Source organism: Pygocentrus nattereri, chromosome 7, assembly GCF_015220715.1.
Source record: "Pygocentrus nattereri isolate fPygNat1 chromosome 7, fPygNat1.pri, whole genome shotgun sequence".
NCBI classification, from domain to species: Eukaryota; Metazoa; Chordata; class Actinopteri; order Characiformes; family Serrasalmidae; genus Pygocentrus; species Pygocentrus nattereri.
Genome location: NC_051217.1, coordinates 7868680 through 7882372, shown reverse-complemented (window position 1 = coordinate 7882372; position 13693 = coordinate 7868680). Strand labels below are relative to the sequence as shown.

At 38.9% G+C, this 13693-nt stretch overlaps 1 protein-coding gene across 5 annotated transcripts in view; it reads left to right on the top strand.

Annotated features, from left to right (window-relative positions):
• si:ch211-1e14.1 (UPF0606 protein KIAA1549) overlaps positions 1–13133 on the top strand; it is a 65247-nt gene extending 52114 nt beyond the window's left edge. For 3 of the 5 annotated variants that reach the window (XM_017684703.2, XM_037540006.1, XM_037540007.1), the window contains exons 14-22: positions 2754–2768; positions 3407–3615; positions 3786–4015; positions 4223–4367; positions 5540–5866; positions 8097–8149; positions 8572–8714; positions 9712–9839; positions 10037–13133. In XM_017684703.2, the coding sequence (XP_017540192.1) occupies positions 2754–2768; positions 3407–3615; positions 3786–4015; positions 4223–4367; positions 5540–5866; positions 8097–8149; positions 8572–8714; positions 9712–9839; positions 10037–10282 (1496 nt within the window). In that variant the 3' untranslated portion in view covers positions 10283–13133. The remainder of the gene's footprint in view (positions 1–2753; positions 2769–3406; positions 3616–3785; positions 4016–4222; positions 4368–5539; positions 5867–8096; positions 8150–8571; positions 8715–9711; positions 9840–10036) is intronic. The other 2 variants (XM_017684938.2, XM_037540008.1) reach the window with 2 other exon arrangements.
• The last annotated feature ends 560 nt before the right edge of the window (positions 13134–13693 follow it).

Sequence of the window (13693 nt, the reverse complement as noted above, 5' to 3'; positions counted from 1 at the left end):
TACACTCACCAAGTACTTTATTAGAAACACCTGTACACCTACTCATTCGTGCCATTGTGTGATCAGACAAACATGTGGCAGCAGTGTAGTGCTTAGCATTGTGTAGATATCAGCCAGTAGCCTTAATGTTATTAGTAACTGTCATAAAGGGGGAATAATATGATGTCAGTGATCTTGATTTTGGCATGATTGTTGGTGCCAGATGGGCTGCTGTGAGTTTTTTTATAACTGCTGATCTGAAATTTCCACACGCAACACTTTCTAAGGTTTATGCAGAGCGTTAAAAATATATATATCCAGTGAGCAGTTCTACAGACAAACACCTTGCTGATGTGAGAGATCAACAGAGAACGGCCAGACTGGTTCAAACTGACATGCTATGGTAACTCAGATAACCACTCTGTACAATTGTGGTGAGCATTACTGTGGTAAGCATCTCAGAATGTACAACATGTTGACAGCAGAAGACCATATCACATTCCACTTCTGTCAGCCAGGAACAGAAAGCAGAGGCTGCAGTGGGCACAAGCTCGCCAAAAAATTTGTATTACATCTTAGTGCAGTCTTTGATATCGTTGACCACAAGATTTTACTCCAGTGTCTTGAATGCTGGGTTGGCCTCTCGGGCACAGTTTTAGAATGGTTTAAATCATATTTAAGTAATAGACAGTTCATGGTTTCACTTGGAAATCATTCATCAAAACGATGTGCCCTTTCTTGTGGAGTCCCCCAAGGTTCAGTCTTAGGGCCTCTGCTTTTCTCTTTGTACATGCTACCTCTAAGTGATGTCATTAGGAAGCATAGTATAAATTTCCATAGCTATGCTGATAACACCCCGCTATACAATTCTATCCCTTCTGAATAGACTCTGTAGACAGACTAACCAGCTGTGTGTCAGATATTTCTCAGTAGATGTTGAAAAATTTTCTACAATTAAATCATGAAAAAACTGCATTACTGATTGTTTGTACAGAAACTCAGGTTTTTTTTTTAAAAACTTGGTTCTTCAGCTTCACATACCAAACCTGAAGTACAAAACCAGGGAGTGATCTTAGACTGTGAGCTCTGTTTTACCCTGCATGTAAACACGGACACTAAAGTAGCTTTTTATCATTTAAGAAATATCACTAAAGTTTGGCCTTTTCTGTCTCCGTGCAATGCAGAGAAACTTGTTCATGCATTTGTTATAAGCAGACTTGACTACTGTAATGCTCTTGTGCACCTCTGCTACTCAGTTTCTGGCCTCTGTAAAATCAGATTTAAATAAAAGCAACTCACACTTGCATCCAGCCTTATTGCCTGAAACATTACAAACACAGCCTGGTCTGATGAATCTTGATTTCTGCTGAGGCACACAGATGGTAGGGTCAAAATTTGGTGCCAACATCATGAATCTGTGGACCCTAGCTGCCTTGTGTCAGTAGTGCAGGCTGGAGTAGATGGTGTAATGGCGTGCAGAAGGTTTTTTGGCATACTTTGGGCCCATTAATACAGTCATCGCTTAAATGCACAGCCTGTTTGCGTGTTGTTGTTGACCCTATGCGTCCCTCCATGGCCACAATTTATCCGTCTTCTAATGGCCACATCCAACATTATAAACTTGTGAGTTCAGTGTTCTTCAGTGGCCTAGCCGCCACCAGATCTATACCCAGTAGAATATCTTATGGAATCCATGCCATGAAGAATTGAGGCTGTTTTGAGAGCAAAGAGAGGCCCATCTAGTGTTACTATAGTGTTCCTAATAAAGTGCTCGGTGAGATATGTGCAGCTGGTGTTATGTAGTCCCATGCAGAATACAAATATATTCATACATTTTCTTCTATCCAAAATTCATGTGCAGTTGATGTCAATGTATGTGGCACCATCTCTTACAGAAGGTAATATATGTACATAGATTTTCTTATATCCAAAATATATGTGCAACACATGTTAATATGTATGAAATATTCTCATAGAAAAGACAAATAAATGTACATATATTTCTTCTTTTCACAAATATACATGAAAGAGATGTCAATATGGTTGATACCATCTCTTCCAGACGAAGATGTATGTCTGAAGTTTCCTTATATCCAAAAAAAATATGTGCTGCAAATGTCAATATCCATGATATTCCCAAGCAGAAGACATGTACATATATTTCCTGATATCCAAAATGTACAATAGAAGTCACAGATGCTATGGTTTAACCCTGAAATTCCAAATGGCTTGCTTTGTTCTTGGATTTCTTTAGAATGCTTCAATATGAGAGATTAATCTCAAATTGTTGCGTGATCTGTTTATAAGCCCCACCCCGAAACCCCTTTATTTTCCCACTCAGCCTGTGTTTGTTAATCCTCAGTGGTAAAGAATAAGTTCATCCTGCTCTTCGCTTTTTGCTCTCTCCTATACTATCCCTCTTTTTTGACGACCGAAGGTGCTCTCGTAGATCTGTGGTGTGACTGACCAAATTACTCTTGGAACTAAGATTGGTCTTCATGTCTTTCCAGTCATTCATACTAGTTTTGTCTAATGACCATATTTTGTACTGTTGCATCCTTCTGTCTCTCTTTCACTGTCCTTTCTCATTATTATTTTGCTTATATGAGCCAAGATACTGTAATGTACTGTCCAATAAGCTTTCCATTCTACTCTCATGTTCATATTAGTCATGCAGTAAAAATAGGGCATATAGTGTTTAAAAAAAAAAAAAAGTCCATAACTCTTCTTTGTATCTCTTTTACTCTCTCCCTTTCATCTCTTGTGGCTCTCAGGAAGAAATAGGATTGGTAAGAACATCTCTGGTCTGTAAAGTAGAACTAGTGTAGTTTGAGTAGCAGTTACTGTGCTTTCTTCCTATTATGTGATTTTACACATCATGATCTTCACATCATGATATTCATTAATAATCCAGTCCTTTGTATCTGAGCTGCTGTTTTTTGCAGTTTGTAATTTTGTATCTGTTTTGTAGTTTATAGTTTTTATAGTTCCTCATTGTTTTTCTGATATCCTACTTGAGCATGTAAATCTTGTTGTAGAACATGAAACCTTAGGGTAATAGTGCTATTTTATGTATAATGCTGAACATTGTGTGTGCTAACTGATCCTTCATCATTACTCATCTGCACATATGCTAGGTTAGCAAATGTTTCACCTTAATTGAAAGTCAGTACCCATATAGTTACAGCAGATACTGCCCCCTGCTGGAATGGGAAAGCACCTGCAGTAGTTTGAGCAAGGGGTATTATTCTGTCATCTGAATGAGAGACCTTTCACACATGTCTGTTTGTTTCTTGTTTTTCCATGGGATTTAAATAATGTTGACTTGTAAAATCATTGCCTGGCGTTGAACCCATGCGTTATGCTTTACGGAATATATTTCTAGTTGTGATGTGACTGCATTAAAGTCAAACCTTGCTCTCTGTAGGTCCTCCTCCACTGAATGGTGTAGATGAGCAGGTGTCCTCAGCCTCCATCTTTGAGCATGTGGACCGGATGTCCCGCTCGGTGGATGGTGCCAACAAACGCTTGTCCAGCAAGATCCAGCTGATCGCCATGCAGCCCATGCCTGCCCTACCCTTACCCAATCCTGCAGTCACTGACAAGGCTGCTGAGAATGCCAAGATCACCAAGGAGGTGTGCTAAACTTAATTTCCATTAGTACTTTTACTTATTACACTTTTTAATAAGTGTAATACTTATTTCATATCAGATTTTAACATGTTTTTTTGCTATTTCCAGTGCAAAGTCAGCAGATTTTCATCTCCCTGTATCTGTTCTGTTCCTTGACTCTGTTCCCTTTTCAGATCCAGGTTGCTCTGAGACAAAAGTCTGAGATCGAGCACCACCGTAATAAGATCCGTCTGAGGGCCAAGAGGAAAGGCCACTACGACTTCCCTGCCATGGATGATATCATTGATGGCCTGGGTGACCCCAAAGAGCAGGACCGTATCTACCAGAAGGCTCAGATGCAGATTGATAAGATCCTGGACCCTGACATCCACATGCCCCCTCTCTATACAGAACCCAAGAAAAGGTTGGAAAACACAAAAGCTAAAGTACTGCAGTACTAAAGTACTAGTACTGCATTTATACATTTAAAGAAGATAAAAATACAGATATACTGAGTAAAATAATAATTTGTAGATTCATCCACTGTAACTGTGTGTGTGTGTGTGTGTGTGTGTGTGTGTGTGTGTGTGTGTGTGTGTGTGTGTGGTTGTGTGGGTGTGTGTGTTTTCAGTGGCAGAGAGAGGCGTTCACCTAGACAGAGGAAGAAGCAGCAGATGAATGGAGATCTAGTAGATGCAGACAGAGACAGACTCATCACCACAGACAGTGATGGCACATATAAGAAATATCCTGGAGTCAACAACATAGCATATGTGGTCAGTCTACTAATGACAACCTTTATGCATATACTTTTTTCTCCCTTTCATTTCAAAATGTACTCTACAAAATTGCATTACTTAGTATGCAGGTGTTTCTGTTTTGATTAATCAATAGCTTCTAAACTAATAACATAAAACTACTAAATAATCAAGTAATGAACTATAACTGATTTTTTTCTTGTTTTTGACCATATCATTGAATCTGAATACCTTTAAGAGAACATTTGCATTTGTTTGAGGGACCCATATTATGGAAAACTGAGTTTGACGTAGCATATAAACTTTGCTATGTTCCAAAACGTATCGTTCACTCCTCATGGAAACTGAGCAATAAAAATGGTCTGTTTTGAATTAATTGCTTCTGTAATGTCACACAAATTTACACATCTGCATATATGCACCTATTCCACCTTCAGCAGTTTAGCACTCCAGATGTTATGAGGAGTATTTTAGCCTAGACTGGTTTTTGAATGATGCACAGCCAATCAGCATGGAATATGTTTGCATATTTGCCTGTATCAGCCTAAAAGCATAGTAACAAAACAACCTGTTTAATTCTAAGGGAGAAAAAGAGGTTGGAAAATGTATAAACTGTTATGTGTTATGCATAATTTTGTGCAGTCAGTTATGTTTTTGGTACCTAAACACACTAATTTTTAAACACTATGCACTTACAAGTCAGCTTATTAGACACTTCATTATGCCAACCTTAGTGGTACATTTTGTAGCTGTACAGCTGTACTATCAACCCCACTGGTCCGTCATCCAAATAATATCTGGTCAGTGGTGGTCCTATGTTGGTCTTATCTATTGATAGATGGGAAAGAGCTGAACAGTTGTGCATCAACTGTAAACCAGTCAGTGACTGTAAATCTACAAAATACTCATATGTTTGGTGTATCTGATTTTTCAATATTTTTCTGCCCCCTTTATATCACACCAATGTCTCACTGTGCGAAAGCCATGCCAAAAATGATCACCCAACTGTCTCAGGTCATCTCAAATATTTCTGACACTGTATGACACACAGTGTTTTCTGACACTGTATGATACACCATTAACTATAGAAAAAAGGATGTATATGTAGCAGCAACTTTGAAGCCATATTTGTCTGTAGATATCAGCCAAACTGTTCTTTTAAGTCCCCATTTCTCCTCTGTCTCTTGCAGTCGGATCCAGACCAGGGCCCTGAACCACACAGCCCGTCCCCGACTGATGATGTGTTTCTGGGCCCAGTGTCACCCCCACCAGGCCATGCTCCACCTCCTCCACCCTACCTGCCCCCTCAGCCGTCTATAGAAGAGGCCCGGCAGCAGATGCACTCCCTGCTGGATGATGCTTTTGCCCTTGTGTCCCCCTCTTCACAGGGCAGCAATGCTGGCATCACTCTACCTGGAGTAGGGATAAGTGGTGTGCCATCTGTGCCCTCTAGCCCTCCATCCCGTGGTCCGCGACCCTGGGGCCCTTCTTACCCCGCCCTCAGCCCATTCTCTGGGGTAAGAGCCACTCAATAGTTCAGAGTGATAAAATGAAGATATTGTTCTTCAAAGATTCCTTTAAGGTTTTGGCACAGTCTCTGCTTGCTGTGCCTTCAGATCAATAGTTTAATCAATAGTCATTTTGCAGACATTTTTATTTTATTTTGAGTACAGTTTTGTATAGGTCATAGTAATACCACTACATGGCAGGTTGCATTTGTATTTGTAATGGGCATGTTATTGTTGCTGCTTTTATAGATATTGGGGGAAATTACATTTCACTATATTTTTATTAGATTGTTTTGTGTATAATGTAATGATTTCATATGCCAGTGCTAAAGGGAAATTATAAGGGATAATAAAGTACTCTGTTCTATTCATTACCTCAGAAACAATTCTTCTGGATTTCTAAATACAGTTATATGCAAAAGTTTGGGCCAAATTGCATGTTTCATTGATTTTCTAAATGAAAATAAGTGAGACATCCTCTGCAGAGAGCACACTTTTGTACATTTAATGCACATATACTGTTTATTTGCAGAATTTAATACATTAGAAAAAAATAAAATAGTCTCTACAAACATTGCCACATGTTTTATTTTTCCAATATGTTAAAACTCAAAACAAATGAATAAAATTGTGCAGTAATTGTGCAGAAAAATGCCATATTTCAGTGCATTCTCTGTAGAGGATGTGCTAACTTGTTTTCACTTAGAAAGTCAACAAAATGTGTAATCAACCAGGTAGGTTGAAACTTTTGCATATGACTGTACATGTTGTAGGGTATTTTTTTGCACAGCCCTGTTGGAGATTTTTGTTATTGCATTAAATTTTCTTTTTCTCCAAAGATTGCTCCTATCACATGTTGCATCAGACAGAAAGTCATGGCCTGTAGCTTTATACTGTACTAATCTGGTAACGTCATTTCCATCTGTTACTCTTGAATGCCATTAAACTCCGCTCATTGGAGTTAACTTGCACTGGGGTTGGATAGTTTGAAAAAAAAATTATGAACTTGGCAATCACAGTATGTATCCTGATATTTCTACAGCTGGCTAGCAAATTGCTGAAGAGGCACAATCCAGGCAGCAGCAGAGGAGGGTCCCATTTGAAAACATTTATGAAAACCAGAAATCCATGTCATTTCTGTCTGCAAGAGCACTTTTTTATGTGAACACTTGCAGATGGACCGTACTTGCAAGAAACACTGACCCTTTTTGTCAGTGTCACAATACAGCAAAATAACTCATTTAATATTCAAACTTTATACACACATAACATTCTCCTGTGGTAAATATAATGATGTCCACACCAACAAGAAAGGACCAGATGATCAGTGATTTAAAACACCAGTTCCATTCCAATTTTCTGTCTATAGCAGCAAATCCAGTATCGGCAGATTGCCCTAATTCTGGTTTGCTGGATAGTTGAATAGCATATGTGACCCAGTGCCTGTCTGTAATTCACAGCCTCAAATTATTAGTTTCTGCTGGAAGGAAATGAACATTACCCATGTTCTTCTAAAGCTGAGAAATGTGTAAGGCAAACATTTTTTATTGCCTCTTGTCTGATTTCAGGCCAGATGAATTTGCTTGTGATGCAAGAGGGTTTCTAACAGTCTTTTTATTTGATCATATTAGTGGTTGATCTTTATTACATCCTGTTTTTAATCTGCATGTGAGCTATGCGGAAATGACGAAGGCAGATTAATTGCAGGCAAGTGACATTGATGGATCACACATTTGGGGTTTTCCCAGAAGTCAAGGAGAACGGGCTCTGTAGTGAATGCTGAAAAGGTCCTTCAGACAGTCCTAGAAGCAGGCAGCTATTCTAAACATTTTCACCTGTGTTAAGGCCTTTCTTATGGAAGTTGCATTACATTTTGATTAGACCTGTCTTATTTCACCTTTATGTGGTGGCTTTAATGTTTGGCTTGTTTTTCTTTGTCCACTCGACATGACATCCAAAAAAGCAGTGCATACATGGTTTTTCTTTTTATAGAACCTGTAAGAGTAAAATTCTTTATAGAGCACTAAAAATGGCCTCTATTACTCAGGAAAAGTTTTTGCTATCTACAGGTTGAATGAGTTAATTTGGTCTAAAAGATCAGATTTGGATCCATAGCTCCAACAGTCGCAGCACATACAGGCTGCCACTGTTGGCATAGAGAAGCCCTAGAGAAGCAGGAAACACTGGTGAAGTGTGATTTACATTTTTAAATGGTGTGTTTGTGTGTGATTTTTTTCAGAGATATACTGAGTTAGGCCTGCCACCTTCTACAGTAAAAGGTTTACTGCAGAGGTGAGTTATAACATTAAACATACTCGCGAGGAAGGTGACAACAGCAATATAGCCTTTTATTTACAACCCGCAGCTGTCAGCTGAACAGAAAAACTACATTTTGTGTTTTTACATATTTGTAGTTTTTATGCAGATTCTAATGTTATATATATATATATACAGAGATTCCCTCTTGTTCTTTACCCTCCCCCTCCCCCTCACCGCTCTTCCCTGCCCTATCCTGGGCTTACCCCCTTCCTTTCTCAGCCAGAGGCCACTTCATGGTTCCTTATCAATAATTCAGACATAGTCCATTTTTATTTCATCACTCCAGTGTAGCATGTCTGTGTCTGTGGCTCCAGACAGCACCTTTATAACTGATGCACAGACATCCTGCTCTCATGTATAGAGTATTGCTCAATATTAGCAAACTGTCATTCCAGGCAGGGGCTGGGGTCCGGCTACCCCCCAGGAGATGGATTAGGTGGAGAACACCTGCAGACTGAGGTGCTTTTCAACAGCAGAGGTGGCTGCATAGATGAGCTGCCCTCCTCTGCTAGACCACGACCAGTAGGGGGCACCACAGGTATGTTCTTACAGAGATCATAGAGAAAAACAATATTGGCCTTTCTTCTGTTGGTTAAAGATGCAAATTAAGTAAGACAGCAATCAGTGCAGCGAAAGTATAAATCATATAATGAACCAAGAAGAAAGGTAATTGCCCTGAGCAGGAATAGAAATAGATGAAAACAAGAAGAATAGAATAGAAGAAAACAAGCAGACAATAAAAAATTGAGTGTGAAACAATTTTAATGTGTTGGTCTGTGTAAGGAGCTTGTTAAGGAACTATAATTGGCGGAAGGAATTGCTAACATTAAAACATATTAAATGGCTCCTGAGTGGTGCAACTGTCTAAGCGTTGGCCCTATCATCAGGAGATCCAAGTTCGTTCACTGGTGATGCTAGGACCGTCCATGGCCAGGAGTTCAATTGGCCTCGCTCTCTCTGGGTGGGTATCAAATTATCTTAAAAATGAAAATCAGAATCCTTTATTGATCCCAGAGGGAAATTGCAGTTGTTACAGTTGCAACCATTTAAGTAAAAGAATAAACACTTTCATAATTTAAAACAAAGATAAAGAGAAATTTGCAATATGTACACAAGATTTAAGTTCTTAAGTTTTAAGTGGTGGTGACTTTGATAATAAACATCAAACATCTAGTATAAAGCAGTTCAAATTACTGTACCTCTCAGTTATTGCGCACAATTATTATTATTACACTTATGAACAGTATAGTTTGGTATTGAGTTTTGCACAGATGAACCTCACTTGAGAATCACACACTGAGGGAGGAGTTATAGCGTTTGATGGCCGTAGGTAAGAATGACCTCCTGTGGTGCTCTGTGGTGCATTTTGGTAGAATGAGTCTTGCACTGAATGAGCTCCTGTGTCTCATCAAAATCTGAGATATTGTTCTAACAGTGACAAAAATAATTGAGATTTTAAAAAGAATTTGAGATTTAACGATGGTCTGAATAATTTCTAAATGCTTAATCATGTTCACTTGTGCTTGTGTATGCAGGTGCTCAACTACACCACTTAACCCAGGTTGGTCTCTCAGGCCGTTTGAGTGAGAGCAGACAACCTGGTGGCTTAAACTGTGGGCCTTATCACGAAGAGGACTTTAAAAGACCTGCCAACAGAGACCTTGTAAGTTAAACTCTTACTATACACTCTTTCACACAGCTAATATTTCTTTTTTGTGTCACTGCTGTCTTCTTCTGTCTGGAAAGTTGCTCTCTTGCTGACTTTTGTCTTTTCTTGTTTCTTCTTCACCTTCATTTTCACCTTTCACCCCATTCTTTTCTTTTCAACCTTCTTCCTGACTTTTTCCCTGTCTCATCCAGGCTCACAGCTCTTTTTCTTTTGACTACCCCCCCATTTCTTTGTTACAGACATCTAGAAATGGTATGAGGGAGCCCACTGCTCCACCTGCCCACCTGGACTCCATCGGCCTGGGCTACCCCCCATCTGCACCCATGGAGGAGTCCTCTCCTCCTAACCACTCATCCGCCTCACTCATCAAAGCCATCCGGGAGGAGCTGATGCGCCTGTCTCAGAAGCAAGCGGCTGTCCCAGGCTACCACAGCTGAGACCTGGCCCTGTGTATGGCTCCTCCGGGCCCTTCACACAGCAATACTGCACTGCACTGTACTTCCCATGGAAGTGGCTTTTTTGAGTGGGAAAGAAACCCTGTAAGCCCCGTAGGCCCTACTGCTCTGCCGCAAGGAGCACTGTGGTAGATGGAGACATTCTAAGATACGTTAGAAAGTGACTACTTCACTGGTAGCCAAAGCTTTACCTGATGAACATTGAATCTGACAATAAAGGCCCTATCACTTACACTCTTAAAAATGAAAGTGCCAGAAAGAATTAATTGGATTGATTATATAAAGGAACCACTTTTGTTTTCCTAAAGATGTTTTTGATAAAACATTTTTGAAAAACTTTTTAACCACTCTGTTTGGAAAAAATTGGAAAAAAAAAGTTCTGCATCCTTCATTATTAGTACTTTTCTCAAACTTTAAATTCAGGCTGCCTAGTAGCATCCATAACACTCAAAAAATAACTAAAAAGTTTAAAAGTGCAGTAACAGAGGTTTTAGTAACAGAAGCTACCCCTTCAGATTAACTAAAGCTAACACTGGAGCTAGTTGCAGCAATTATAGATGACCAGGAAGACTTGTCATCTGATAGACAAGGTCTTTCAACAAACTCTAATGAAGCAGTAATTAAAATAGCATGTCTATGAGTGCATTAATATTTATGTTTACACACAATATTTTAATGGCAAATTTGACCTATTAAGATGAATTTCAGGAAATCTAGTAACCCAGTTAAAGTTTACCTAAACTTGAGATTGAGCTGTGAATGTGGTCTTCCCCAGAGTTTAATCTAAAACTTTCAGCTTCAGGAATGAAATAGAAACAACACTATCCTCTAGATGATGAGGATAGTGTGTCAGGTATTATACGTTCCCCAGTAACACTTATTAGTCTGTTCATTTCCATTTCTCAGGCTATTAATTCTGCCTAATTTCCTGCTGCCACTGTTTCTCATTGAGAGTTTAAAGAGTTCTGTCAAAGTTTTTTCTTCGTTTGATGGATTATTTTGCGAATGGTAAATAGAAATGTACTTGCTTAGGGAACCAAAAGTGGTTCTTCTATGGCATCTTTCCAAAGAATCCTTTTTGGCACCTTCATTTTTAAACTACTCTGTGACGTCACTGCCCCATTTCGTCTCTTGGCCTCTTCCACATCGCAGATGAATGAAGCAACTCTGTTCTCAAGCACTGTATAGAAACAAAGGAAGAACACTCTTTGATTCAGTACTGGACTTGTACATTTTCTCTTGTTTTTACATTCAAGATGTTTACCTTACTTAGTGACGCGTCATGACAACCCAGAATCTCTGGTAGCAATTAACAATTGCGCTCTTTCTGCATAGCCTTTGAGGACTACAGCCAAAACATGACCACCACACATTCCTTACCACTTTTACTGCTGGAGGTGGTGTGTGGTGTGTCTGTTTGTAAGGAGTTGTATTGTTTTTTTGCTTTTTCTCACTGCCTTTGCATTCGAATAATCTTTCACCAAGCCTATGGTCAGTGAATAACGCTGATACCTTAAAGAAATGCTTTGTACCAGCATCTGTTACTTTATCATGCACTATTTTTTCTTCTTAGATTTTGAGTAATGGTTCTCCCCCTGGGCACCTCCCTACACTCTGTCCTCCTGTGGTGCTATTATTATTTTTCTTTTCTGTTTTTTTGTTTTCTGGCCATGAACCACACATTGCCTTCAGCTGTAAGAGAAATGAGCTCTTAATCCATCTATAAATGTCAGAACAAAGGCAGATACACCTGAATCTCACACAGATGAGGGTTATACTTACAAGTCCCAGAAATACTGTAGCTTTCAAGAAGTACTCTCTGTATATTTGGTACGCAATCGTTTAGTTATTGAGACCCGCTGCATAGCTTGTTGTTCTAGATAGCGGTTCAGAGTGTCTAAATCAAGAGTTTGCAAAAGGATGCACAAGGGGACAGCGTCATTTGCTCTGATGCTAACCCGAGAATGATTGGTCTGTTTTTCTAACCCTTTTTTTTTCCTTTTTTTTTTTTTTTTTGAAGCTGAACAAATTTAGCCCTTTAAGAGTCGGTGCTGAAAGATGCTGAATCATGCAGTTCTTTCACCTGAAGACATGCTGCACTGTCAGTAACTGAACATTAAAACATGAACATTAATTAAAGCACGTTTCATTAAATAAAACATCACATGAGGACTATTGCAAGGATATTAATTCTAAATAGAATGAATTTGGTTTGAGGACCAAAGTATTACGACACTGAAGTTCTGATTAACATGTTGTCTTTTGTTCTAGTTTTGATTGCTTTAGACTGAAGCAACGAAGCGATGCAGTGCTCGAAACTACATTCCAGTAAAGGTGTTTGACACAATTTACCGTATTCATTTACACTATATTTACAGTTCAGATTGTTTCCATCAAGCTGTCATTGATTAACTGACTATATACTCCACCATTCACAGTGTTTAGTGTGTGTATTAGCAGAGTTCACTATTCAGTTGCTTTTCCAGTAGTATTGAACTTGAGTCTGAGACAGACTCAGTCTGTGGTACTGACCCTCACTGTACCTTTCTGTACCTTATTTTGTGCTCTAAAATGTGTTCCTGCTTTTCCCAAATATCCTATGTTGACGTTGACAACTGAAGTACTGTTTTGGCTGTTTTTATTCAGTTTGCAGGAAAGAAAAAAAGAATTCTGCTTCTGTTCTGAATTGTTTTGGGTTCTGTTGTTGTTTAAATATTAGTTTTCTGCTTTGTATTTTGTTGAATTTGTTGGTTTGATGGAACTCCCTCTACCTGTAGTTTGAATTTTTTGATTCTTTATTTAAATAACATTAAAAAAAATAATAACTCCTTCATATGTTGATTTGAGTGGTTCACTGGAGTTGCTTCACTTGAACACCAACTTAGAAGTCCATCGCTTTCCCCACAAACATAGTTTCTCCAGTTTTAAGAGGTTTATTAAAGGATTTTGGTGCAAAAAAAAAAGATCTGGCAGGTTTAAAATGATCTTGAATGGCTGTACATTTGAAGAAGGAGGGAACTGGACTGTGCTGATGTGCAGAAGAACATCAGAAGAACATCATTACTCACACTAAAATGAACTACCTGCATTCTGTTCTTTATGAAGTCGTCTCTTGACATGAACATAGTAACAGCTTTGATTGGCTGTTGCACTGCCGCATTACTGGTATATTAGGTTAAAAACTACACTGCTTTCTTTTTCTATGCCCTGGAGAAGAACCCAATGAATGTTTTTCCCATCTTACTTTAAAAGCATACTTTCTCACTTTCATGCATTTCTTAAAACTAGTCTGCAATTATCCGTTATATTTTGAGAAAATTCCACTAACTGGGCATGTCCATATGCCATATGGTACTTCTAATGCACTAATACTTGCCTGTAAGTCCCCCTTTT